The sequence below is a fragment of the Geotrypetes seraphini genome, chromosome 6 (assembly GCF_902459505.1).
Source record: "Geotrypetes seraphini chromosome 6, aGeoSer1.1, whole genome shotgun sequence".
Classification (NCBI taxonomy): domain Eukaryota; kingdom Metazoa; phylum Chordata; class Amphibia; order Gymnophiona; family Dermophiidae; genus Geotrypetes; species Geotrypetes seraphini.
The window spans coordinates 245,713,749-245,741,592 of NC_047089.1; the positions used below are offsets into that span (position 1 = coordinate 245,713,749).

The following is a 27,844-nucleotide window of genomic DNA, read 5'->3' on the forward strand; positions in this document are numbered from 1 at the left end:
GTGGCGGAGGGGGGGTGTGCCGGTGGCGGCGGGGGGGTGCATGATGGCAGGGGGGTGCCGGATCATGAGGGGGAGGGTGCCCATTCGCGGGGGGGGCCTTTGGGGGGAGCAATGCCGGTTCTCATGGGGGGGGGGAGCAGCGCTGCTGGCCTCGGGGGGGGGGAAGGTTTGGGGTGGGAACATATCAAAGCAAGTTTCCCTTACTTCCTATGGGGAAACTTGCTTTGATATACGAGCATTTTGGATTACGAGCATGCTCCTGGAACGGATTATGCTCGTAATCCAAGGTACCACTGTATATCAGTGTTGGTAGCTATCACAGTTTTCACAGCTTTTAAAAAGTGAGATATCGGCCTCTTTAACATTTTCAGGGCTTCCTGACTCAACAAACTATGGGCTGGATTCACTAACCTGCCTGATCGTGACCGATCCGTGTCCAATCCGAGCAGGTCCGATAGATTCTTCAATCAGTAATATTCAAATGGGGGCGATTGGAGGAACACCACCATCGGCTGGCAGGGATCGCTAGTCCAAGCTGCGACTTTTTTTTTTTTACTTTTTAGCCCAGCGAACCCGTGGTTTTAGCCCGCTTTAAACCCGCGGGTTAAAACCACAGGCTCACTGTGCAGGGAAGGGCAGGAGAGATTCGGGCGGCGATTCAGGAGAGAGCAGGGTAGCAGGCAGGAGAAGTGCAGGGTGTGCAGAGAGCAGGGCGGCAATGGAGCTGGAGAGTCGGAAAGGACGTTTGCGACTGGTCCCCAGCAGTCGCTTCTTGGGTTGATTGACCAGCCCAGTCGGATTGCGAAATTTGTGTTGTGAATCGCGTCCCTGCCTACTTTGCATGTCATTCCCCTCATTTGCATGCGTGGATCGGAATCGGATCGGCAGAGAGGTAAGTGAATCGGGCCGGAGTAAAATCGGGTCGCAAATCGATTGGTACACGATCGATTTGCTTAGTGAATCTAGCCCTATAACAAAGAACTGAACAGGTTTCTAAAGTTGCTTCCATGAGTTCCAGGATTCTCGTATGCATAGCAGCTTTGGAATTTCTAAATCCCACTTTTATATGGTACATTTCCTTCTAATGCAGTAGACACTTGCCAAAGAGCAGATGTCCCAAAAATGAACATTGAGAACGGTGCTGTTGAAATTTGATCCTGTTCATACAATTTAAGGACACTCATGTTCTTAAAAAGAAAAGGAGAGAAAATTTGTCACTTCTTCCCACTTCCCCCCATCCCAGCATAGGCATGGAAATTGAGTTTAGGCAAATGCAAAAATTACAATTCGGGACTTCTTGGTGCCATTAATAGATCTGCACATTTTGGGATGGAGACAATCTGTTCACAGCTAAAAAAAAAAAAAAAAAAAGAATTTGTGGCATGACCAGCCACATTCTGTGGTTTGGTTTAATTTAATTTGGAGAGTTTTCTGCCTCTTTATGTTCAGAGCAATGTACAAAGCAGAATACTAGATTAAAAAAAAAACAACCAAAACCAACATATACATAATCGGTCATTAAACTAGCATGAAATAGCTACAGAGAAAATACTGTACATCGGAATAATACTCTGAACAAACAATGCAGAAAATAGCCATATTTTCAATTGTTGTCAGAACCGAGTAATTTTGTTCCTCCTATAAATGCAGTGCTAATGTGCTCCACAGCACCAGGATTACTCCAAGAAAGCGTCTGCCCTTAATGCCGAATGGAGCTTGGCAGAAGAAGATCTACAAGGGCATAGGTGACCCATCTCTGACTAAGGTGGTAGGGACGTTGACCTAAATCTTGAAACAGATTGGAAGCCATTGAAGGGTAGCAAGAATAGGGATGTCCCTCCAGGACTGGAAATGAATGCCAAGGCCCTATAGCCAGTCTGGTTTTTAGGATAATCACAGTGAGTATGCACAAGAGACATTGGCATACATTATCCTCCACTGCATGCAAATCTGTCTTGCGCTTACTCGCTGTGATTTATCTTAAAAGCTAGACCGGAAGGGAGATGGGAAGGGGTACATTTTGGTAATGTGTTGCACCTAAGATGGTAGCTATTTTATACTTCCCCAAACAGCAAACCCTGGAACAGGATTTTGCTATTTGACGTAAATGTGCATGAGTCGAGGAAGCTGTGGAACGAGAGGATGAAGTTGAGGCGAAAGGCCCAGGAGTAATCTAAGGAAATACTTCTTTACAGAAAGGGTGGTAGATGCGTGGAACATGAAGAGGTGGTGGAGACAAGAGACTGTGTCTGAATTCAAGAAGGTGTGGGATAGTCACATGGGATTTCTTAGGAAAAGGAGGAGACAGGGGATGCTGCAGATGGGCAAAATGGATGGGCCATTTGGCTTTTATCTGCCATCATGTTTTTATGTTTCTATGCAAACAGTGGATCATTTCATCTTAAACTTTGCTGTTCGGTGAATATAGCCTATAAGAACAGTGGAGTTGCCTGTATATGTTGAACTGGTTATTGATCTCTAACTAAACAGAACTGTGATGACTTGGGTCACTTTGAAGTGGAGATGAAACTGAAGCTGTTTACAGTTCTTGGTACACAGGCATACAAGGGTCATTTGAAAAGTTTCCAGCCTGACCAAGAAAGAGAGCAAAATTAGAATCACAATTCCAACTTGTAATACACTATATCTGTTTCTCATTCCCTCTGTAGCCCCTACCCTCTCTAACTTTTCATCCCTTTGTATGTCCCTTCATGAACACCGTATATTGATCCACCCTGTGTCCTGTGTGTCTGTCATAATTTAGATTGTAAGCTCTTTCAGGCAGGGACCGTCTCTTGCACAGTGCTGCGTGCCTCTGGTAGCACTATAGCAGGGGTTCTTAACCTGAGGTCCATGGATGGATTTCAGGGGGGTCCGTGAGAGTCAGATAAAAATTAACATATTTACTATACAGCCTGGTTGTGTTTGTTTTTTCTCGCCGATAACAAGAGAGTAGATGTAGTAGAAGCAGTAGATCTGTTTTAATTTGCACAAGAGAATTGTATTTCATAATTACAATGAGTGGCCATTACTTTTTGCATGAAAAAGGAGAGGGTTTTTTTTTCTAGATTGTTTACTTTAAAGCTTAATAATACTTTCGGTATGTCTTACATGTATGAGACAATCAAATCTCGATAAATAAAGTACATTATATTCATTGAATGCAAAGTTGTGTTTATGTGAATATTTCTGGGGAGGGGGAGTCCATAGCTTTCATCATATTCTTAAATGTAATTTTTGTAATTTATTTCTTATATACCGCTAAACTCCGTTAGGATTCTAAGCGGTTTACAGAAAAATAGACAATAGGATGCATTAAAATTATAAGTAAAATAGGTACTTAGAAATTCCCTTACTGTCCCGAAGGCTCACAATCTAACTAAAGTACCTGGAAAAATGACAATTAGTAGAGTAATGAAGAAATAAAATAGAGAATAGATGAGAAAAATAAGAAAATAAACATTCTAATAAGACTACAATGATCTAAAGGACTTTGAAAGGTTGAAAAAAGAGGGGAGATAAGAATAGATGCAGAAGGAGAACCGTTGAAGCAATAGAATTCTGGGGAAATTTAAATGAAATTTGAATGATAAAATAAAACAAAATAAGTGGTAAAACAATAAGTGAGATTAAAAAATATATCATAAACTAAAAAGAAGAAGTGAAAATAAAATCAAAACAGTCAAAACTGAAGTCCAGCTTGAACGGGCCCCCGAGCCGACCATTGGTCCGATGGCCGGACTGCAGCCCTCCTCCGTCGGCTCTCCCCTGCTGGAATGGGGGAGGAGCGAAGACAGTGTCAGCTGCCCCGCTGGAACGGGCCTCCGAGCCGACCGTTGGTCCGATGGCCGGACTGCAGCCTCTGTCGGCTCTCCCCTGCTGGAATGGTGTTAGATGGTGTTACAGGGTTTGGTTTTGTTCTTTTACTTTTCCCATCTGTAGCAAATACAGTATCCAATGTAAGTTGTTTTCTTGAAGCCATCTGAAATCACTTTAGTTAAACTGAAGGGATTAAATAGTTATAAAATCTTTAGTGAGAATGTCCAGGGAGAGGAGCTCTGCACTCAAACTGCCATCCTCCTCGCCTCCAAGTTCCGGAATTAAAGGGGTCTGTGACTCGTAAAAGGTTAAGAATCACTGCACTACAGAAATAATTAATAATAATAATAATAATAGTAGTAGTAGTAGTAGTAGTAATTCTATAGCTCTCCAGTAGATGGCACTGACAAACATCTACACAGCAAAGTCAGTCTGACAACAGGTTGTGTTGTGTCAGTCTTCAAGTGAACAACTGCTCCACTTATTTTATTATTATTTTTTTTTTTAATGGGCAAAATTGAGTATTGTGCCATGATAAAAATTCCTTCATTTGAAGGGAAAATCGCCCACCAAAATTTAATCTGAGTTGCACGCAGTGTGTGGTGAAAGCGAGGGCTAATGAGTTTTGAACCTGACCTTACGAGTATTGTTGATGAAGAATGCTCTGGATGTCCAAAAACGGCAACAACTGACAAAATCGGTTTATGAAGTTCCCCGAATCGTGATGGAAGTTTGCCGATTGACCCTAAATGAGATAGCAGAGGCTGCTGACGCATCATTGGAACTAGTGCACACCATCCTGCACGAATATTTAGGCACAAGGAAGTTGATTGTGTGATGGGTGCTGTATTTGCTAACCATCAACCAAAAACTAGTTTAACTGGACATTTTGAAAATGTGTCTTGAACATTTTAAGTGCAATGAGAACTTTTTGTGGCGTTTTTATGAGACTGGGGTTCTTCACTTTACTTCTGTAAGAAAACAACAATTCAAGCAATGATGAACAGATGCTGAAGAAAGCAAAAACAGTTCCGTCGGCCGGGAAGGTGATGGTGACCATCTTTTGGGATTTCCATGGGAAAAGAGAAAAACCATTAATGGTGAATACTATGCTGGCTTATTACAACGTTTAAGTGCCGACATCAAGATGAAATGTTCTTATTTAGCCATGAAGAATGTTTTTTTCTCTTACACCAGGACAACACACTGGCTCGCACATCAACAATCACAAGGGTGAAATTGCGGTTTGAATTAATTCCTCGTCCACCGTACTCTTTGGATTTGGCTTCATGCTACTTCTGTTTCTGAACCTGAAAAAATGGCTGTCTGGGAAGAAATTTTCTTCTAATTCTACAGTCATAGATGCTGTAAATAATAATAATAATTTTATTCTTATATACCGCCAAAGCCATATAAGTTTGAGGCGGTTTACAGCAAGAGGCGCTGGACAATCAGCGAAGAAGTTACGATCAAAGTCAGCAAAACAATCTTACATAATAAAGAATATGAAAGCTAAAATGTTCATAGGGTTGCAGAATTGAATAAGAAGTGGTGAGTAGATTCTTAGTTAACAAATCGATTGAACAGTCTTGTTTTTAATAGTTTTCTAAAATTGAAGTAGGATGAAGAGTGCGGAAAACGTTACTAAGCCAGTCGTTCCATTTGCCTGCCTGGAAGGCAAGAGTTCTGTCCAAGAATCTTTTGTAGCGGCAGGCTTTTATTATCGGATAGGTGAACAGATGAATTCTTTGTGTGGGCCCAAGATAATTTGCCAGATTGAAGTGGGAAACCAGGTAAGTGGGAGCCAGACCAAATATTGATTTATAACATAGACAAGGGAACTTAAAACAGGATTCGCGCCTCTAGGGTCAGCCAATGGAGTCTTTCATAGTAGGGGCTTATGTGTTCCCATTTTTTCAGCCTAAAGATCAGTCGAACTGACGAATTTTGAATAACTCTGAGTCTTAGAATGTTTTTTTTTTTTTAAGGAACCCAAGTAAATAATATTGCAATAATCGAGCAAGCTCAGGATGGATGATTGAACCAGTAAGCGGAAGGATGGTGCATCAAAGTATTTTCTGATGGTTCTGAGTTTCCATAAAACTGAAAAGCTTTTTTTAACTAGTAAGTCTGTGTGTGCATTTAGAGTGAGGTGGCGGTCCAAGGTGACTCCCAGGATTTTAATGGAGTGGTCAATAGGAAAGTCCTGACCGTTTTCCATGGGGGGCAAACATCTTTAAACACACCAGAGACTTTTCCATTCTATGGAAAAAGAGACCAACTGACTTTCCCGCCAAAATCACTATTTACAAAACCAAACTGCAGACCTTAGAGCATTACCCTGAAGAAAACCACAGCATGGTGGCTGACATATCGATTTCTAGCTGACAAGACACAGCGAGACCTGGAAACCTGCAACAAGCACAATGCGGAAACCCTGAGAGAACAAGCTATTTTTCCAGTTTAGACATGTGGAGGGGCATAATCAAAAGAAACCTCTATGTCCAATTTGGACATGGGGCGCAAGTCGCCCAAAGTCGTCGGTGGCAAAATTCTTTTCTCAAAGTACGTCCAAAATATTTTTTCTCCGAAAATCATCTTATTTATACGTCCAGGCGTTTGATCATCCAGACTGCCAGTACATCTATCTTTACACCACATTCTCAACCAAAAATTTGTCCAAGTCTGAAACGTCCAGAACAAGACCTTTTGGACGTGGGAGGAGCCAACATTGTGATGGACTGGCCACCCAGACAAGGCAACAGGGCACTGCTGTGAACTTCACAAAAAGAGTGCCACGTAAACATCTCACTACAACTCCCTTATAGGTCATGGTGAGCTCCCCAAAACCCACTATACCTACCTGTCTAACACCTCAATAGCCCTTATGCCTGCAGGTGGCACCTATATGGCAGCAGAGATGGGGTTTTGGTGGATTCACATTTTCCACCATTGATGTGGTTAGAGTGGCTTATGGGTCCGAGTCCTCTTTATGGTTCACTAGCCCACCCCCCCAGACTAATTAAGCCACCTGTGTGCATCTCTACTAGGCTTTTGTATGCCAGGTGTTGATGTTCCAGATACAGGTATGTACGGTTTTATTCTGAACTTTGTGGGGGATACAGCGGAGTCAGTGAACACGGGGCAGTGGATCTTTACTTTGTCCCTGCAGTGGTTATCTGGTCACTTTGGATACCTTTTGGGCACTTATGTGTCTTTACATCATCTTAAGTCACAACGTATAAGTTCCGTCTAGCGCCAGGCAGTCTCATCAAACCTTCGATTATCCCTGCAGGATGAGTAAGTCTAGGTCAGCCTACAACTCACCCACATCCCACCCTAATCACTCCTCCAAAAACGCCCCATTCAGCTCTGGGTGCACAACGGCATTCAGAGGCCTAAAAAGTCCATGGATATGTCTAAAAAGCCATTTCGATTATCGGTACTTGGAAGACCTGTCTTTTAGATCGGTTGTCCCCAAACCAGTCGGCTTTTTGGGACAGCCCTACTGAATAGGCATGGGGCAGATCTACTTTCCTATTTTCATTACATGCAAGTCTCTTTCATGCATATTCATTAGGGCCATCCTGATTGGCTGGTAGTCCTCCAGGACATGGTTGGGAACCACTGTTTTAGATCGTCCAAGTACCGACTTGGGGCGGGTTTTTAGACATATTTCAGTTTCAATTATGAGCCCCTTTATATTTTATTCAAGGCATGAAAGGTTGAAGCAAATGTATTGAGTTAAAAGGAGGCTATATTGAAAACAAATTTAATTCCCCCCCCCCCCCCGACCCGGTCTTAAAATTATTTCCTTGCGTAGGCTAGAAACCTTTCAATTGACCTGGTATGTCTCTACCACAATAGACTTCTGGTCACCCTAAAAGGCAAATTTTACATTGGGTTGACTGTCTAATTCAGTGTATCTCAAACTGTGTGCTTCCTGAGATTTCAGGTGTGCCGTGGTACAATGGGAAGGAGGAGAGGCACCGGTGCCAGCTGACTGCCTACAGGACGTGCCTCTCGTGGCGAGAGGCACGTCCTGTAGGCAATCAGTGGGCGCCAGAGCCTATCCTTCTCTCTGCCCCTCTTCCCATCTGGCACCCCCCACTGGCCTCTCTAGGCACGCCTGGAGGGCCTTCAAACACATTCGGACATCGACATGATGACACGCATACGTGTGATGTCATCACGGCGATAATCGGCGCACTTCCAGGCACTACCTTTCGTGTGCTGCGGCTCGAGAAAGGTTGCGGGACACTGGTCTAATTGATGATGATAAAAAGTATTTTTTGCTAAATGGAAGTCAAGTGTATCGGATAAGAGATTCCCTTGATCAATATTTGCGGACCCGGTCCAAACACGTCGGTAATTTTGCAGCCTGGCCTCATTGATGGAACGTTTTCCTTGGTCCGAACAATCCACTTTCTGCCAGTGCAGTCGTTGGAACACATTTTTAGCGGTGCTGGTTTAATAATGACTCGGAAGCAGACTTGCATGAGAGACGGCCATTATCAAAATTTCGTTTCACTATAAGCAAATCGGATTGAATTGTTTAGCAATAAAATAGTTTGAGATAAAAACATTAACACTAGCTGCTTTAATTGTAGTTATAATGCTTTGTACATTTTTAATACATGTTTTACTTCAGTATAAAAGTTACAAAGCTGCGCTAATTGCTCCAACGTCCATCGGGAACTAATGGGATGCCGGACTGTTTGCTGCGTGGATTTGTAAAAGAAGGACCTATATTAGTAATAACTTTTATACTTAAGTAAAAATGCATGTACAGTCAAACCTTGGTTTGTGAGCATAATTCATTCCAGAAGCATGCTTGTAATCCAAAGCACTCGTATATCAAAGCGAATTTCCCCATAGGAAATAATGGAAACTCAGACAATTCACAACCCAAAATCTTTAATACAAATTCTATACATACTTATATTGCAAGACCTCGCTCGTTTAGAACAGTCACTAACTCCCGTAGCGTCAGAGAGAGAAGAACCATCGGCTCAGCTGTGATGATGTGACGCGCGTACACTGTATGTACTCGTATTGCAAGACCTCGCTCGTTTAGAACAGTCACTACACTCCCGTAGCGTCAGAGAGAGAAGAACCATCGGCTCAGCTGTGATGATGTGACGCGCGTACACTGTATGTACTCGTATTGCAAGACCTCACTCATTTAGAACAGCGTTAGAAAGAGAAGAACCAGCGGCGCAGTTGTGATGATGTGACGCATGTATACTGTATGCACTCGTATCGCAAGACCTCGCTCGTTTACAACAGTCACTAGACTCCCGCAGCGTCAGAGAGAGAATAACCATCGGCTCGGTTGTGATGTGTGTATACTGTAAGTACTTGTATTGCAAGACATTGCTTGTATATCAAGTTAAAATTTAATAAAATGTTTTGCTTGTCTTGCAAAACACTTGCAAACCAAGTTACTTGCAATCCAAGGTTTTACTGTATTTTTTTAATACTAAAAGTACAGCGAACACACAAAATTTACTTAAGTACTTTGACCAACACTGATCATCTTAAACATCTATTGATGAGTCTGGATGCTTCGGAAATCGAGCAGGACAGTGATTAAAAACACACGCTCTCGAGCTCAACTTCAGAAGCAAATTCTTAATCTAAAGAGGCATGGAGCATGTGAAATTGTGTACTTCAGACCTTCTACCCTTTGAGGGGAAGGGGGGATCCTTCCTCAGCCAAATCAAAAGGGCTGTCGTCATAATATGAAGAAACCTGAGAAGAGGCAGAAGTTCCCATCCTCACATCCAGTATTTCCCGGTTCCTAGAGACCTTTTCAACTTAAGGCAAATTTTTCAGTCTGATGTGTTATGTACATCTGATCTTCAGAGAATATGTAGAAAACTTCTAACTTTATCTACCATGGGAAACCACATTTCTCTTTTTCATAAACACACACACATAAGAGCTCCAGGGATGGCCATAAGAATAGCCTTACTGGGTCAGACCAAAGGGTCCATCAAGCCCAGTAGCCCATTCTCACGGTGGCCAAGCCAGGTCACTAGTACCTGGCCAAAATCCAAAGAGTAGCAACATTCCAGAATCTCAAAAAATAGCAAGATTCAAGAACCCCAAATAATAGTAACATTCTATGCTACTGATCTAGGGAAAGCAGCTTCCCCATGTCTTTCTCAATAACAAGACTATGGACTTTTCCTCCAGGAACTTGTCCAAACCTTTCTTAAAACCAGCTACGCTATCTGCTCTTACCATATCCTCTGGCAACGTGTTCCAAAGCTTAACTATTCTACTTATGATTACTGGGACACAGGTTGATTGGTGCTCAGTGGCAATCGGACATTCTTGGAGCCACGTTTAATGATCCTGCAGAACGTGCATGCTTGTCGACTTAATACTACTAGTGGTTCAGGATTGTTTGTCGTCTCAAAAGTCCATACTCCACAACAACTTTGAATTCTTGGGTATTTCTACTTGCAAAGAATCCAGTGGTCATAGGTATAAAACTGTTATATTTGAAGACAGTATTCCCAGAAACACTGAACTTTTTCACTGTGTTAAATATATTTATCCTATAAGTCTTGCCACAGCAAATAGTAAGGTTCTACTACTATTACTATTAATTATTTCTATAATGTTACCAGACATTTACACCGCTGTACAGAGTCACAAAGAAGACAGTCCTTGCTCTAAAGAGCTTACAATCTAAACCAGGGGTGGGCAACGAGGTCCAGAATCCAGTCAGGTTTTCAGGATTTACCCAATGAAATATGCATGAGATCTATTTGCATGCACTGCTGCATTGTATGCAAATGGGATCTCATGCATATTCATTGGGGAAATCCTGAAAACCCGACTGGATTTTGGCCTTTGTTGCCCACCCCTGATCTAAACAGACAGGATAGACAAACAGGATGTCATGGATATACAGTTAAGGGGAACGGTTAATCTGCTGGCTGGGTTGGAGGGCAGAGGGAATTACAGGACAATCAAGCCATTGTGACCTCAGTGATGAGATTGGCTCTTATTGGTGGCTCTTATTGGAGGCATTATGACATCACAATCTCACTATGAATTATTTCTACAACGCTACCAGATGTACGCAATGCTGTATAGAGTCACAAAGAAGACATTCCCTGCTCCAAAGAGCTTACAATCTAAACAGGCAAGACAGACAAACAGGAGGTCATGGATACAGTTAAGGGGAACGGTTAATCAGTTGGCTGGGTTGGTGGGCAGTGGGGAGTAGGGATATGGATTGATTGCTTCAGCCTACTTGGCATGGGAGGGTTTTTTTTGGCGTCGATCTGCTTTTTCATTGCAATTCTTTGTGTACTGTTTCTATCTGTGAGTGACCTTCAGTAACTTAGGGCCCCTTTTACAAATCCACAGTAGTGATGTTGCTGCGGTAAATATACCGGAGCCCATAGGAATTGAATGGGTTTTGGTGTATTAACCATGGCATCACCCTGCCACAGCTTTGTGAAAGAGGCACAGCTGCACTTTGAGCCTGAGGACCTGCGTGAGGACACTTCCACGATTGACTTGAGAAACACTGGGGGAGGGGCCCACTTCTGTCATCTATATAAGAGCATAAAAATTGCCGCTGCTGGGTCAGACCAGTGGTCCATCGTCCCAAGCAGTCCGCTTACGCGGCAGCCACCCAGGTCAAAGACCAGTGCTCTAAATGAGTCCAGCCTCACCTGCGTTCGTTCCAGTTCAGCAGGAACTTGTCCAACTTTGTCTTGAATCCCTGGAGAGTGTTTTCCCTTATAACAGCCTCCGGAAGAGCGTTCCAGTTTTCTACCACTCTCTGGGTGAAGAAGAATTTCCTTCCGTTTGTACGGAATCTATCCCCTTTTAACTTTAGAGAGTGCCCTCTCGTTCTCTCTACCTTGGAGAGGGTGAACAACCTGTCTTTATCTACTAAGTCTATTCCCTTCAGTATGTGTATATAGATATCTATACACTTTGTTTCAAAATAACAGAACCTTTTTGAATTTTTCGCAATGCAAAACAACTGGATGTATAATAATGAAATTGGGCTCTCAAAACAGTGATATGAAAAAAGTTTCCCCCCTCCTAATTTCCTGTTATTTTCAAAGGTGTTGATGATGTTTTGGTGGTTGTGGGGTGTTTTGGGGTTTTTTTTACTATTTTTTGTTTTTCTTGCTTTCTGAATGTTTAAATTGAAAACCGCTGTGACTCCAGGCGATATTATGTTTTTAAATAAATAAATGATTTTGATCTTCGAACATAACCTAATATTAAACAAAGAGCAGCCGAGTCGACACAGTTTCTTAAATTATTGCTTTGTTTGTGCACTGCCGCCTAAAACACCATTTGTAAAATGGGTCCCTCAATGTTTCTTGGTATGTCTTGTTAACACTAAATGATACGTCTACCCACATAGCCACTGTTCTTGTAGATGACCAGTTCGGGAATGAGAAAAATCCGAGGCCCCGTTCTATATACCTCAATTGCTGTAATTTGTTTCAGTTGCCTACAAAAAATGGTTCACTTCTGTGTGTGTTTTGTATTCAAGGTCCATTTGTGATGAACACCCAAGAGGAGATCCTGAAAACTTTTGACGATTTCCAAAATGCAAAAAACGGATTTGAAGGAGCCAAAACCTGGAGATCAAAGATTGGAAACCCTTGAATAGGAAGAGCAGTTTTGTTTGTTCAGACTCTATCAATGGGGGCTGGGGCTTTTTATATAGGCTTTCACATGTGAGGGGAATATTTTATAAATCCATTTTTGCATTGTAAATAGGCTCTTTTGTAAAATTGACTAATGCCTAACACGTCATGTTGCAAGCTGTATATACTTGTATAGTAGACAGGCTCAAGAATAGAGTTTGGGCAGAGTGTGCCAAAATTGCAACTTACTGTGCATTATAAAATATGCACAAATGTGTGTATTCCATGTATGTATATTTACACCAGCTATCAAAAGGCGTAATGTGTACGCCTGCAATCTTAAGTGTGGTTTTTCTGTACGCCTTCCTGTCTTACTATGAGGGGGTGCTGAAAAGTTCTCAGCCTAACCAAGAAAAGAATGATGTGGAAATGGTTCAATCAATGATCTGAAACAATGTCAAAAACATAGATTTTCGTTTTTGCAAATTTCACTTAACGTTGGTTGGTTGGGCTGAGAACTTTTCAGCACCCCCCTGTATGTAAGAAAAGTGAGCCAAGTGTAGGACAATCAAGCCATTGTGACATCACTTATGAGGTTGACTCTTAGTGGTGGCATGAGGCATTATGATGTCACAATACCAACTCTGGTTATCGGAGGCTGAAACTTTTCACACTACCAGGTGGTGCTAAAAAGTTCTCAGCCCAGCCGGGAAGAGAATGATGTGGATCTGGTTCAATTAATGATCTGAAACAATGTCAAAATATAGAACTTCATGTCTGCAAATTGGCACTTAATAAAATAAGATTACCGTATTTTTATGCATATAACGCGCGCGCTATGCAAGATTTTACAAACACGGAATAAGCATGCGCGTTATATCCGTGAGCGCGTTATATATATATATTTTTACATTGCTGATACATTCGGCGACACCCATACGCCAGGATCACGCAATATGGGACCAGGCAGGCAGCCTTGTGTGCCACTCTGTTGCTAGAGAAGGGAAGAGGCAGCCACGTCAGCCAACCAGGCAGGCAGCAGCCTTTGGAACCGGCATGGCAAGAGAGTTAGCAGCTATGGCAAGGCAACAGCGGCTAGTTCCTCCCTCCCTTCCCCCATGGCAGCACTGGGCGGCACATTCGGGCTTCAGCCGCCTCCACCACCGCTCCTCTGACTCCCTTCGCTTCAGCTCCCGCAGCAGGCAGGACATGAAGGAACAGGCCTGTCAAGCTGCGCTGGAAAAACAAAAATAAGGTACAGGGGAGAGGTCAGAGAGAGATCGGGGGGCTCTGCCTGCCTGCCTTGGGGGGTGGGGGTGCTCTGTTTGCCTGCCTGCCTGCCTCGGGGTGAGGATGAGGAGTACAGGAGCAAAGAAATGCTGAAGGAGGAGGGAGCATAGGGACAGGGACTAGGAATAATGCTGGTTAGTGAAGAAAGATGAGCGCGGTATACGGAAATTTTTTTTACATAAATGCTTTGTTCCCGCGCGCTATACGCGTGTGCGCGTTATACATGTATGCGCGTTATATGCGTAAAAATACAGTATACTCTTTTCAGCTGCAGGGCCAAAATAATGCTCAGAATTTAAGAAGTTGATTTGGTTGGGCTGAGAACCTTTCAGCACCCCCTCATAATCTAGCAGCCCTGTTCTAAAATTACCCTCTAAGGCCCAAATTCTAAGTTGTGCGTGCAAATCGGTGCGCATAGCTGATTTTGTGCATGCGTCTTAATTGTTTAAACCAGGGGTCCCCAAAGTCCCTCCTTGAGGGCCGAATCCAGTCGGGTTTTCAGGATTTCCCCAATGAATATGCACGAGATCTATGTGCATGCACTGCTTTCAATGCATATTCATTGGGGAAATCCTGAAAACCCAACTGGATTCGGCCCTCAAGGAGGGACTTTGGGGACCCCTGGCTTAAACTATCGGCGCTGATGCTAAATCAGGGATCTCAAAGTCCTTCCTTGAGGGCCGCAATCCAGTCGGGTTTTCAGGATTTCCCCAATGAATATGCATTGAAAGCAGTGCATGCACATAAGTCTCATGCATATTCATTGGGGAAATCCTGAAAACCCGAATGGATTGCGGCCCTCAAGGAGGGACTTTGAGATCCCTGTGCTAAATTGTGCTCTTATTTGCAAATGAGACAAACGTAGGGATCAGACAGATCGCTTTTCCAACCAGTAAACTTTTATTCAAATGAGACAAAACACTCTGACGCGACATGGAGCCATGTTTCGGCGGAAATTCACCTGCTTCAGGAGTCAAAATCTACAATCAGAACAAATAAATAACATGTAAAACATAAAAACTGAAATTATACATATTTTAAAATGGAAAATAATAATAATAATAATAATAATAACTTTATTTTTGTATACCGCCATACCCCGAAGAGTTCTAGGCGGTTCACATTATTTAGACAGAGATTACAAGTGGTTACATATCAAATTGATCATGGAGTAGTTTGACAGAGATTACGAGTGGTTACACAAATTGATCATAGAGTAGCAGACAGCAAGGAGAGAGTATTTACAAGTGATTACATATCAAAATGGTCATAGAGTTGCGAACAGCAAGGAGAGAAGTAGTGGGAAGAGGAGGGAGAACAGGGGGGGCGAGGATCAGAAGGGGGGGGAAGAGGATTGGAAGGGGCATTGAGGGTCTTGGTCTCGGAATAGGTGAGTTTTGAGTAATTTTCTGAAGTCGAGGTAGTTGTGGGCCTTGAGGACCATTTGGGCTAGCCAAGGGTTTAGTTTGGCGGCTTGGAAGGCGTAGGTTTTGTCTAGGAATTTTTTTGAGTGGCATAGTTTTAGGGAGGGGAAGGCGAAGAGTTGAATTTTACGGGCGTTCTTGTAGTTGTGGTTAAGGGTGAAGTGAGGGGTGATGTAGCTTGGGGATAAACCAAATAACGTTTTGTAGCAAAAACAGGCGAATTTGAATATGATTCTGGATTCTAGAGGGAGCCAGTGAAGTTTATGGTAGAAAGGGGTGATATGGTCCCATTTTTTCAGGCCAAATATGAGGCGGACTGCGGTGAAAATGGAACGTGCTTCTATTTGATAAATAGATTTGTGCCTTACATATGTAGTAACCCAATTCTACTTGCTGTTTTGGTCAGGTTTGGCATCTACTCCTATTTAGACTTACCACATATGCTTGTTTTGTTGTTTTAACATTGTGGCTATTGATTACGTTAATTTTAATCTTCGTTACAAAAGTTCTTTTATATCACATAAGTTATCAGTGTAGAAGATTATCCAGCACTTCTGTGGTTTGATTTGGTCCAGTCCCTGCATGGGGGTGTTCACTTTGCCTTTTTTTTTTTTTTTTCTCATTAGTTGCATGCACAACTTTGTAGGTGAATTCTACAAAGTGGAGTATGTTGCTTCTATCCAATCTCCCAAAAGGGGGAGGGCCAGGGGCAAAGCATGGTTGGATTGCGGGCATTACTAGAAGTCGGGCGTAATATTAGAATGTACCTGATCCACGCACAGCTTAGGCGTAGGTATTTAGGCCTGACTTTCCTAAGTGTTATACTGTGTATAAAGTCGCGCTAAGTGCCATTCTGATCGGCCCTCATTTTTAAGACGCCATGTATAGGATTTGGGAGTACGTGGGGAAAATTCTTAAGGGTTTTTGAGACCAAAACTAATATGTATCTCCAATAAACAGAGAGATTTTTAAATAAATTGATTTTAAACCTAATGTACTGTAGATGTGGTAACTGTTAGAGCTTAGTAACTACCTTAAACCATTCCCATAAAGAAGTCTCATTTTGAGCTACTTTTAGAGAAGCAAAGACAATGATAGCAGATAGACCAGTGGTCTCCAACCTTTTTCATGTAAAGGGGCACAGGGGGACATGGGGGAAGCCACAGCTTGCCTTGGATCGGTAGCATAGAATCAGAGAATGACACAGGGACAAATTTTTCCCAGTCCCTGCCCCATTCCTGTAAGCTCTGCCATAACCGCACAAGCCTCGAACACTTATGATTTTAAAGTGTTTGAGGCTTGTACAGGGAGGATGGAGCTCAGGCATTGGTGGAATGAGGCATTATGACATCACATTCTGAGCTCTAGAATGTTGCTACTTATGATTTTAAAGGGTTTGAGGCTTGCGCAGATGAGGACGGAGCTCAGGCATTGGTGGAATGAGGCATTATGACATCACATTCTGAGCTCTAGAATGTTGCTACTTATGATTTTAAAGGGTTTGAGGCTTGTGCAGATGAGGATGGAGCTTAGGCAGTGGTGGAATGAGGCATTATGACATCACAATCTGAGCTCTAAGAGCTTGCAGGGATGGGACAGGAAAAAAACTCACGGGGGACGGGAAAAAATTTGTCCCCGTGTCATTGTCTACATGGAATGTTGCTACTCTTTGAGTTTTTGCTACGTACCTGGATTGGTCACTGAGGATGGGCTATAGGGTTGATAGACCATTGGTGTGACCCAGTAAGGCTATTCTTATGTATTCAGTGGCATGAGGAGGTGGAACTCCCCAGGCACTGCCTTTGTGGGGGAGGGGGCACCTGCATCTCTATTTCTCCTGCATATTTTTGGAATGTTCAGTGTCACAAGCAGCATCTTCCACTGCTGGTTCGTTTCCTGGGCGCGGGATCAGGATGCGATGTCGGAAGAAAGCCGAGGCCAACGTGAGCAGCAAGAGGAGGACGCCGCTCATTCCAGCGAGCATGTCATGAGATACACAGAGGGCAGGGGAGGCGCTCCACGGGTGGGCGCGCACAGTGTGGTAAGGCCGGGCGCCAACCTCCTCAGCTTATGCTACTGTTTCCACCACCTCGACAAGGGAGACTGTTCCACGTGTCCACTGGCTTCTATAATAAAATGATTACTTCTAAATCTATTCTCCTTTTGCCCTTGGCTTTCCAGAACCTCCCTTTTGTTTAAACAATCTTTTTGATAAGCAGTTGCATGCAAATCCTGTGCAATGGAGATGAAATTTTGAGAGTGTTAAAATGCTTAAGAAACATCCATTACTACTTACCCAAGTAAGATTTGTGTAGCTGGGGCTTTAATCTGTCAGGTAATCGTTGAGAACACAGCAGAGGGATTTCTGTGAACGGAAGCCTGTCGTGCTATTGGTGGTAAGGATTGCACAAAGGAACAACGGGAGAAGAGCCAAAACTTGACTGCCTTTTCTGCCAAGCTCAGTATGGGATTGAAGACACATGCGTTCACAGGCTTGGACGAAGGTTGTGAAAAAAGTTTTTAGTACCAAGTTGGATTATAGCTTCGTCTGCCTCAAAACCCTGGCTGTTACGATGCTGCTTCAGGAGATATTCACTGGAATTAAGAAAACGGTTGAGGGATGAATTTGCTTTTTCCCTTTTTTTAATCTTTTCAGACTGGAAACTTTAATTTTGTGGGGGAGGGGATTTAGGTTTTTGTTTTTTTTTCCAATTCTGGATGAGCAAAATTTCCTGAATTCATGCTCTACCTAATGTTTGGGCATTTTTAAGAGCATAGCATTTGAAAAAGGAAGCAAAATCAGAAACAAGACTATGTATCCATACTAGCTGAAGTTGGATTTGTTTTGCATTCCTGATTTTTTTTTTTTTTGCCAAGTTTATAAATGATCTTGTACATGCTCGGACTTTGTTAGCAACCATTTTGATGTGGGTCTTGGGTTTTGTTTTCTAAACAATTTTATAAAACCATGTGTGGCCGGAGATATGTATCGAGCTGCTCTTTGACTGTGTAATCACTTTGCTCCTATTAAACTTCAAAATGAAGGAACTGGGGGCAGTTCGGCATCTTTTTGCGCTGTCATTACTGCATTTGCTGAAGGGGTCAGATTACGAGTATGGCCCAGTGAAGGTAGGTGGGCTCTATCTGTCCTTTTAACATTTCAGCTGTTTTGGGGCTCCTTTTACAAAGCGGCGCTAGCGGTTTGGGCGCTAAATTGCCCCGCGCGCAAGACGCTGACGCCAGCATTGAGTGGGCGTTAGTTCTAGCCGCGTAGCGCGGGTTTAGCGGGCGCTAAAAATGCTAGCGCAGGGTCCTTTTACAAAGGTGCGGTAGCGGTTTGACGCGCGGCATACCGTTCGTTAAACCGCCTGCCGCGCTAGTACCTAACGCCTCCACTGACGAGGCATTAGGATTTTAGGCTGACGCAGGGGTTTAGCACGTGATGAAATGTCAGACGCGCTAACCCCCCGTAGTGCGCCTTGATAAAAGGAGCCCATAGCCACTTAACGGCCTATTGATCAATTATTTTTTTTTCTCCCCTAACATAGAAACAACGACTGAAGTGATTTCTATAAAAACAGCAATGTGGGAGTGGGAGTGTGGCGCAGTGGTTGAAGCTAAAGCCCCGGCACCCTGAGGTGGTGGGCTCAAACCCACACTGCGCCCTGCGACCTTGGGCAAGTCACCCCCTCTTTTACGAACGCATAGCGTGGGTTTCAGTGGCGGAGCAGTTACTGCCGCTGCCGGTGCTAAAACCCAAGCTATGCGTTATTAAAAGAGGGGGGATTAATCCCATCCCCCCCCCCCCCCACTGCACCCCAGACCAGTCAGGGAAAAATCGAGTATCTGAATAAATTCCTGTAAACCATTCTGAGCTGCCTTACTAGAACAGTATAGAAAATCGAATAAATAATTTATTTAAAAATTTATTCACCAGCTATAGGTCTCAAAGTCCCTCCTTGAGCGCCGCAATCCAGACGGGTTTTCAGGATTTCCCCAACGAATATGCATGAGATCTATGTGCATGCACTGCTTTCAATGCATATTCATTGGGGAAAACCTGACTGGATTCCGGCCCTTGAGGACTGGAGTTGCCCACCTCTGGGCTAGATCAGGTGTCTCAGAGTCCCTCCTTGAGGGCCGCAATCCAGTAGGGTTTTCAGGATTTCCCCAATGAATACGCATGAGATCTATGTGCATGCACTGCTTTCAATGCATATTCATTGGGGAAATCCTGAAAACCTGACTGGATTCCGGCCCTTGAGGACTGGAGTTGCCCACCTCTGGGCTAGATCAGGTGTCTCAGAATCCCTCCTTGAGGGCCGCAATCCAGTAGGGTTTTCAGGATTTCCCCAATGAATACGCATGAGATCTATGTGCACGCACTGCTTTCAATGCATATTCATTGGGGAAATCCTGAAAACCCGACTGGATGGCGGCCCTCAAGGAGGGACTTTGAGATCCTTGAGCTAAACCTAGGCAGTTTCCAAAAAATGTACAAAATATTTTTAAAAAACAATACATTTTACAACTAGAATTAAATTGTCTTAAAATCTACACTTCTGTCGAACTGACAGTCCTTTTACATAAATGCATCAACAAATAATCCTTAATTAGTGTCTCCTCTCAAATAACCATCTTTGAAGCACATACTGTGATGACTTGAACAATTTCTTCCTTGTATTTATAACTCCATTTATTAACCACCTTTATGAAGAGATTCACCCAAAGGTCGTCTACAGCAAGTACAGTTCAACTTTGAAATGTACAATTTTGTTAGCAGTAGTAAAAGACCAAATATAAACATAAGGAATGAAGTACAACAACTTATTACTTCTATAGCACTAACACGTGCACACAGTGCTGTATATTTTACGTGCAATAAATGGTCCCCGCTCCGATGAGCTTATAATGTAATTATGACAGACAGAGGGGGCTAAAGGGTCGTAGGGGACTATTAAGGGAATGACAGATGTGTTGATTGAGTCAGTGTTTGAATGCAGCTTCAAATAAGTAGGTTTTTAGTCTGGCTTTGAATACCGCCAGAGACTGAGCCTGACATAAATTCAAAATCATCAAATTGAAACTTAATAATAGGACTACCATAAAACACTTTCAGAAGTATGCTTTATCAACAGCACTGAAATTCAGATAACAGAGATATAATACAATGTCTGCGTAATACTTAGAAAACACCCCCCCTTAAAAAAATCAGTGCAAGACATTTTTAGCGCCAGCCGGCACGCTGAATGCTTGGTTCTGTTCTAACGGTCATGGCATTCCTATGAGCCTCGGAGCCGTGCAAAGCATTCAGCACACCAGCCATCACTAAAAACCTCTTCGTGGTTTTGCAAAAGGGGAGTAAATAAGCACACGTTAGACAGGGGTAGGGAACTCCGGTCCTCGAAAGCCGTATTCCAGTTGGGTTTTCAGGATGTCCTCAATGAATATGCATGAGATCTATTTGCATGCACTGCTTTCAATGCAAATTCATTGGGGATATCCTGAAAACCCGACTGGAATAAGGCTCTCGAGTTCCCTACCCCTGCGTTAGAACATTCAAATATCATAGATAGGATGCTAATGCTTTTCTACAATACAGCTTATAGAGCCAAAGGGGTGACGTGCAGATATTAGATATGGATAGAGCAGAGTCTGTTGGGATAAACAGATGGGATAAGCTGAAGACAAATTAATTATACCAGAGTCCTGCAAGCATTTTTACTCGGCATCTAGAAAAGTGCAGATCTCAACGTGATGGCATCGTGCACGTGCGTGATGTCATCACATTGACCTCTGCGCATTTACGAGTGCCCTCCAGACCAGGCCTTGAGCTATCAGTGGGGGGTGCTGGAACAGGAGAGAAGAGGCATGGGTGCCGGCTAACTGCCTCCAGGATGTGCTTGCTGCGAGAGGCACTTCCTGTAGGCAGTCAGTAGGTGCCAGCACCTCACGGTACACCCAGAATCTTGTCGTGGTACGCAGTTTGTGATGCACTGGTTTATACAGTTAAACGTAAAATACAGGATTAACATAAGCCAGGGGTGTCCAATGTCGGTCATCGAGGGCTGCAGTCCAGTCGGGTTTTCAGGATTTCCCCAATGAATATGCATTGAAAGCAGTGCATGCACATAGATCTCATGCATAGTCATTGGGGAAATCCTGAAAACCCGACTGGACTGCGGCCCTCGAGGACCGACATTGGACACCCCTGACATAAGCAGTGCCTCTGCTGGGTCAGACCAGAAGTCCATCGTGCCCAGCAGTCCGCTCACACGGCGACCCATCAAGTTCAGGACCTGTATAGTAATCCTCTATCCCCCTTCTATCCCCTTTTCCTTCAGGAAATCATCTAATCCCTTCTTGAGCCCCAAAACCGTAATCTGTCCTATCACACCCTCTGGAAGCGCATTCCAGGTGTCCACCACCCATTGGGTGAAGAAGAACTTCCTAGCATTGGTTCTGAATCTGTCCCCTTTTAATTTTGCCGAATGCCCTCTCGTTCTTGTAGAACTTGAAAGTTTGAAGAATCTGTCCCTTTCCACTTTCTCTGAGCCCTTCATGATCTTGTAAGTCTCTATCATATCCCCCCTAAGTCTCCGCTTCTCCAGAGAAAAGAGCCCCAGTTACTCCAGTCTTTCAGCGTATGAAAGGTTTTCCATACCTTTTATCAAGCGTGTTGCTCTCTTCTGAACCCTCCCGAGTATCGCCATATCTTTCTTGGGAGCTGATTTAGTTACAATCTGTGTAGCAAGCTAGTCCAGGTGCAGAACGAGTGCAAAAACAATTTGCTCTGCCTTTTCTCCCTTGATTAAGCAACTTTGCTTCTGTTCTGCAGTTGCCGGTGGCAATCGGAGCAGGCTAGGCAGGGACCATGCAGGTGCATCAAACCTGCTGTTTGCATCAAAGATGTGCTTTTTAAAATTCTAAGCTTGTTGAAAATCTACAAAGGACAGACACAGAAATTCTTCCCGCCCCCCCCTCCATGTATGTCTGGCTGGCTCTGTTTTCATTCATTATTGTAAAATGCGGAGGAAACTAAACAAGCAATGTGAGCTGAGAAGATAATAGGATGAGTTGATATTGGGGGCACTGTGATAAATCTCATCGGAAAAGCTATACTGAAAAGAGGGGACAGCCCGAGTGGTGGTTAAGAGCTAGGAAAAATGTCTGGTTCGTGTAAAAAAAAATTTTTTTTTTTTCAAAACTTTTTATTAATTTTCAAAAATAAGTGAGAACAGTCAAGAGCCAAGTGCAAGAGCAAAATTGTCTTATCCAGCCCTCCCCCCCCCCCCCCCCCCCCCACGAAGACACAATAAAATTTCCAAGGAGAAAATCCAGTAATACAAGAGTATAATTCTGAGAGTATTCAAAATGAGACTGCGGCCTCTCGGATGCAGTGCATTCAGATAAGGAGTCCACACTTGTAGAAAGGCTTTGCGGTGCTTCCCACCGCACCAAAGTATGCAATTTACTCCGCCAATACCAAATTGAAGGAGGCTGGTCAGAAAGCCAATGATTCATAATGCACTTCTTCTCCGGGATATAACACTTGCTCAGAAACAATTTGTAGAATTTTTTAATGTACTCGGCAAAGGTATTTCTGGAATTCTAGATAGATCAGTAGATAAATGTAAAGAAACTTTTAGTTGAAGGATGTTCTGCATCCAGAACAGCTGGGTCGTGTCAGCTCAGCTTACTAATGAAAATTACTGCTGTGGCCACTGGGTTACTTCATAGTGCTAAATTTTTGAAGCCTGGTCTTTTTTCTTCCTGGAGCTAACTTCTACCGAATTCTTTCATGTTTTGGCAAGGGTCAACTTGTCTGCACTTAGGGCTAGATTCACTAAGCAAACAGATCATGTACCGATCGGTTTGCGACCCGATTTCCCTCCGACCCGATTAACCTCTCCTCCAATCCAATTCCGATCCGTTGCATGCAAATGAGGGGAAACAGCATGCAAAGTAGGCAGGGACGCGATTCACAAAACTTTTCAGGGAATAGCGACTGGGCTGGCCAATCCAAAAAGAAGCAACTGCTGAGGACCAGTCGCTCAGGTCCTTTCCGACTGCCCTGCTCTCTGCCCTGCTTCTCTGCTCTCAGCCCCAATCTCCTGCCTGCCCCCAATCTCCTGCGTGCCCTGAATCTACTTCTCTCTCCTGCCTGCCCCGAATCTCTTGCTGCCCCAACTCTCCTGCCCTTCCCCGCAGTGCAAACCCATGGTCTTAAAGCGGGCTTGGAGGACCAGCACATGCGCATACCATCTACAGATGGTCTGCGCATGCGTCGGTATCGCTCTCTAGCAATCCGTGCAGTGGGGGGGGGGTGGGGGGTGGGGGGGCATGTCAATGATCATCCCCATTTGCATGCAGGTCTTTTGTGAATTTGTCGGCTTGTATGCAATCGTGCATGGATCAGACACGGAATCGGGGGTTAGTGAATCTAGCCCTAGCCCTTAGCCGGGGATAACATAGCGATGTGATGTCATTTTGTATCCTAATGGAGGAGTTCTATAAGTGGCACTCAGAACTGAGCACCGGAAAAATCAGCGCTAAGCGCTATTTCATAAAGAATGTCTTTTTATTTTTAGAATAGTGCTTAGAGCTAGTTTCCATGCCCAGTTTTGGGCATCAGACTTCATGCCTGCTGAAACCTGGTGTAAATCCTGGCACCCAAGTTGGCCACGGACACCCCATTATTCTGTAAGTGTTCTTGGAATGCCCCCTCTTGGGTTTCGTGCGTTGGGATTTTGGCACCCCAGTGTACCCAGATGTGTGTGCAAATCCTAATTGGTACCAATTAACATCAGTAATTGGTAATTAGCGACCAATTATTGATGGCCAACAGATCATTGGTCAATTACATGCGCATGGCAGAAGTGTGCCCAAAACCAGGGGTAAGAGCCGTGTACATACCATAGTTTCTCTTTATAAGCATATTCCTTGGGCATCAACTTATGGGACATTTAACCATATGGCCTTGTTAGGGAATGGGGGGGGGGGAATAAAGATTGTAGGTGTAATCAGTTTGAGTAAAGGAATATGGTTATATCTATTCAATTACGTAGAAATAAGTTAACAAACATGTGTAGGTGATACATTTTAACGTGAACCTGTGACCAGTTTTCAAGAGCACTCCTCCCTTCGTCAGGTCAATTGATTTGTTAATCTATAATAATAAAATGCTAAGTGCGCATGCGCACTCTTAGGCCGTGTTCCCTGAGTCCTCATCTGTCGGGATGTGGCCACAAGAGTGCGCATGTGCGCTTACTATGTCACCGGAGTCCTGCTGTCATCTTCCGAGCCTCCAAGTGAGGAGCCGGCCCGGGCGGCGCAAGGCCCATGCCCGAACCCGGCTCTGCCTAGCGCTGGCTGCACGGCCGAGCTGCTGCTATTGCTGCTCCGCGCAACCCCAGCCTCCCCGCCATCCTGCGTGCCCCGGCCTCCTCCTCCTCCCGCAGACAGAAGGCTGCCGAAGCCGCGGTGGAAACGCAGTAAGCTTCCCCGGGGGGGGACCGGTGCCTGCGCGACAGCGAGGAGGGAGTCGGAGCTCTCTGAGGGTGATGGCAGTGCTAATCACGTTTCTTCCCTCATCCTCCATACACAACCCAGCCCGTTGAGAAGTAAGTGGCACTCTCATAGGGTGAGAGCATAAAGCCAAGTGCTGTCCTTTCTCCCTGGACGCTTGCATCAAAAGATATCAATGAGATTGTTTTGACCAGCACAGGGGTCCAGAGAGCATCCACAATCATCTAAATGTAGTTGGGGGCAGAAGGAGGGGAGGGTATTTTTTTTTTTTTTTGGGGGGGGGGGGATGTCCCACATAGTAATGAAATAAGTCAGTTCTTGGTGACTTGACACCACAGCTACTATATCCTGCACTTTTTTTTCAAGAAGGGCCGGGCATGCTAATCAGGCTGCTTGACCGGTGACACAGGGCAGAAACTGCTAAGTGCCCCAGGCGATCCTTTTGCCTTCTACTCTTCCCAGCCCCCACCGCTTTAACTTAACTTTCCTGCCATGCTGCTGGATAAGGGGAGCAGTGAAGGGGGGGGGTGGACACAGGGGAGGTAAAAGGAAGGGAGAATGGACAGGTTGGAGCAGGCAAGAGGTGGTGGTGGACAGCCGAGGAAAAAGAAAGACAGAAAGAAAGAAATACAGAAACAGGCTAAGGAGAGAGAGAGAGAAATAAATAAATACAGACACACACACACATATTCTAGCACCCGTTAATGTAACGGGCTATAAGACTAGTTGTATAATAATGTAAGTGAGCAGCAAATGTTTATTGAAGGCTTCTCTACCGCTGCTAATGACTGGTTAGTGACAAGGTTATTGTCCATTTTTATTTAAAAGTCAGTAGCTACAATGTCTTGGTTCTACTTCTAAACACATTTATTTTTTTTTAGTTTGAGTGTATAAGACTTGCTTGCACTATAAAAAGTAATGGCTGTGGAAACAGCCACAGTTTTCCAGGGATCTGGTTCTCTGCTATGAGACAGGACATTGTCTGTTAACACTGAACACCCAGCTGGAGGCTATGCTACAGTAAGCACATTTATAGTACACTTCCTCCAACATACTGTCCAAACGTCAGACTTTATGATTAAACACAAAGGCCCTGTTCTGCCCCCAGCAGCTTCATGCTAGCTCCAAGATGTGTTTAACGACGGCAGTGATCAGCGGAGTGCCGCAGGGCTCGGTCTTGGGCCCGATCCTTTTCAATATCTTTATAAGAGACTTGACTGAGGGGCTTCGCGGAAAAATAACGCTATTCGCCGATGACGCCAAACTGTGTAACATAACAAGCAAGAGCACAACGGACAATATGAAACACGACCTACTCCTATTGGAGCAATGGTCTTCTAGGACCTGGCAACTGAGCTTCAATGCCAAGAAATGCAAAGTTATGCACCTTGGCAGCCAAAATCCATGCGAGACTTACACCCTAAATGGCGAGATCCTAGCAAGGACTGTTGCAGAACGGGACTTGGGGGTAATCATCAGTGAAGACATGAAGGCTGCCAATCAAGTGGAGCGGGCTTCATCTAAGGCTAGGCAGATCATGGGATGTATACGTAGGAGTTTCGTCAGCCGCAAGCCTGAAGTCATTATGCCATTGTATAGATCCATGGTGAGGCCTCATCTGGAATACTGTGTACAATTCTGGAGGCCTCATTACCGCAAGGATGCACTGAGGCTTGAGTCGGTCCAGCGAATGGCCACCCGGATGGTCTCGGGACTCAAGGATCTCCCGTACGAGGAACGGCTGGATAAATTACGGCTATACTCACTCGAGGAACGCAGAGAGAGGGGAGACATGATCGAGACGTTCAAATACCTCACGGGCCGTATCGAGGTAGAAGAAGATATCTTCTTTTTCAAAGGTCCGACGGCGACAAGAGGACATACATGGAAAATCAGGGGCGGGAAATTGCACGGCGACACCAGGAAATACTTTTTCACCGAAAGAGTGGTTGATCGCTGGAATAGACTTCCACTTCAGGTGATTGAGGCGAGCAGCGTGCCTGATTTTAAGAAGAAATGGGATCGTCAAGTGGGATCTCTGCACAGAGATAAATAGGGGAGGGTCATTGGGGTGGGCAGACTAGATGGGCCGCGGCCCTTATCTGCCATCTTTTTCTATGTTTCTATGTTTCTAATGTTATTCTCACTTCACAGAACTTTAATGCTGCAGTCATTGCCTGCTATGATATGCCAGCAGAGCATTTTGTGAAATGTAGTCTCATACATACTGCAGCCACTCCTGCCTACCTGTATAAGCTTTGTTTCTAGTGATCTTTCTCCTAAGGCTTCCTCCTGTTTTCTCCAATCTGAGCTCGAGTCCTTTGTCCCCCCTGTTGCTTTATCCTAGTCACCTCTACACCCTTTGCTTTGATGAGTCTGCAAAAGTATGACCTCTCTCTGCTACCTGTTGCCAAGCTCTCTTATTGGGTTCTTCTTTTCTCTCCCCTAACCTTATGGTTACTTCCTGAGAATCCTTTGACTCAGGAGTCAGTCCCGCTTATGCTTCCATCTCAAAGACATGTGGCTGTAGTCCTTGAACAAAGACCAGCCTTTTTACTTGAAGCTATCTGACAATACGCATGGATAGTTCAGCCTTTCAGCTCTGGAACTTGGAATACCTTACTGTCTAACTATTCTGTCACCTCTGTCACAAAGCTTCTGTTCTTCAAATCTTCACCTCCAGCTACAGAATTCAAAAATCTACCAATTGTGAGTACATCTACTATATTTATTCAATAAAGTATATTTCAGAAAATTGACAGGACTTCCTGTGTGTACATTGGTGTGCTAAGGTTTACCTTTCTGTAGAATATACTGCATGTCTGCTGAGAGAGTCCGAGGCAGAAAGCTATATGAGAACAGAATCAGCCCTGATTCTATTTTAAAAACTCCTACCGTTAGGTACACTTAGCTAACTTAATTTTTTAATTAGTTCAGCCAGCGTTGTTAATTGAACAGCGCCATTTTTTTTTTTTTTTTAAATTAACAATTTAAAAAAAAAAAAATTAATTTACCCCAGGCGCCTTATAGGTATCTATACTGCTACACCTATCCAGACAGTAGGGATGGAGTTTAGGCATGGATTGAGTTAGGCACCAGTCTTTTAGGTCAAGAAAGCCCTGGTGTACGATACTGGTGCCTAAG

General features: G+C 44.0%; 2 protein-coding genes across 6 annotated transcripts in view; both read left to right on the forward strand.

The window, feature by feature from the left end:
* The window catches only part of PIR (pirin), a 78,329-nt gene extending 65,688 nt beyond the window's left edge, over positions 1–12,641 (forward strand). For all 5 annotated transcript variants that reach the window (XM_033950535.1, XM_033950540.1, XM_033950539.1 and 2 more), the window contains one exon: positions 12,362–12,641. In XM_033950535.1, the coding sequence (XP_033806426.1) occupies positions 12,362–12,477 (116 nt within the window). In that variant the 3' untranslated portion in view covers positions 12,478–12,641. The remainder of the gene's footprint in view (positions 1–12,361) is intronic.
* A 4,126-nt stretch (positions 12,642–16,767) lies between these two features.
* Positions 16,768–27,844, forward strand: part of VEGFD (vascular endothelial growth factor D) — a 110,516-nt gene continuing 99,439 nt past the window's right edge. The window contains exon 1 of the mRNA XM_033948651.1: positions 16,768–18,301. Coding sequence (XP_033804542.1) covers positions 18,212–18,301 — 90 coding nt within the window. The 5' untranslated portion in view covers positions 16,768–18,211. The remainder of the gene's footprint in view (positions 18,302–27,844) is intronic.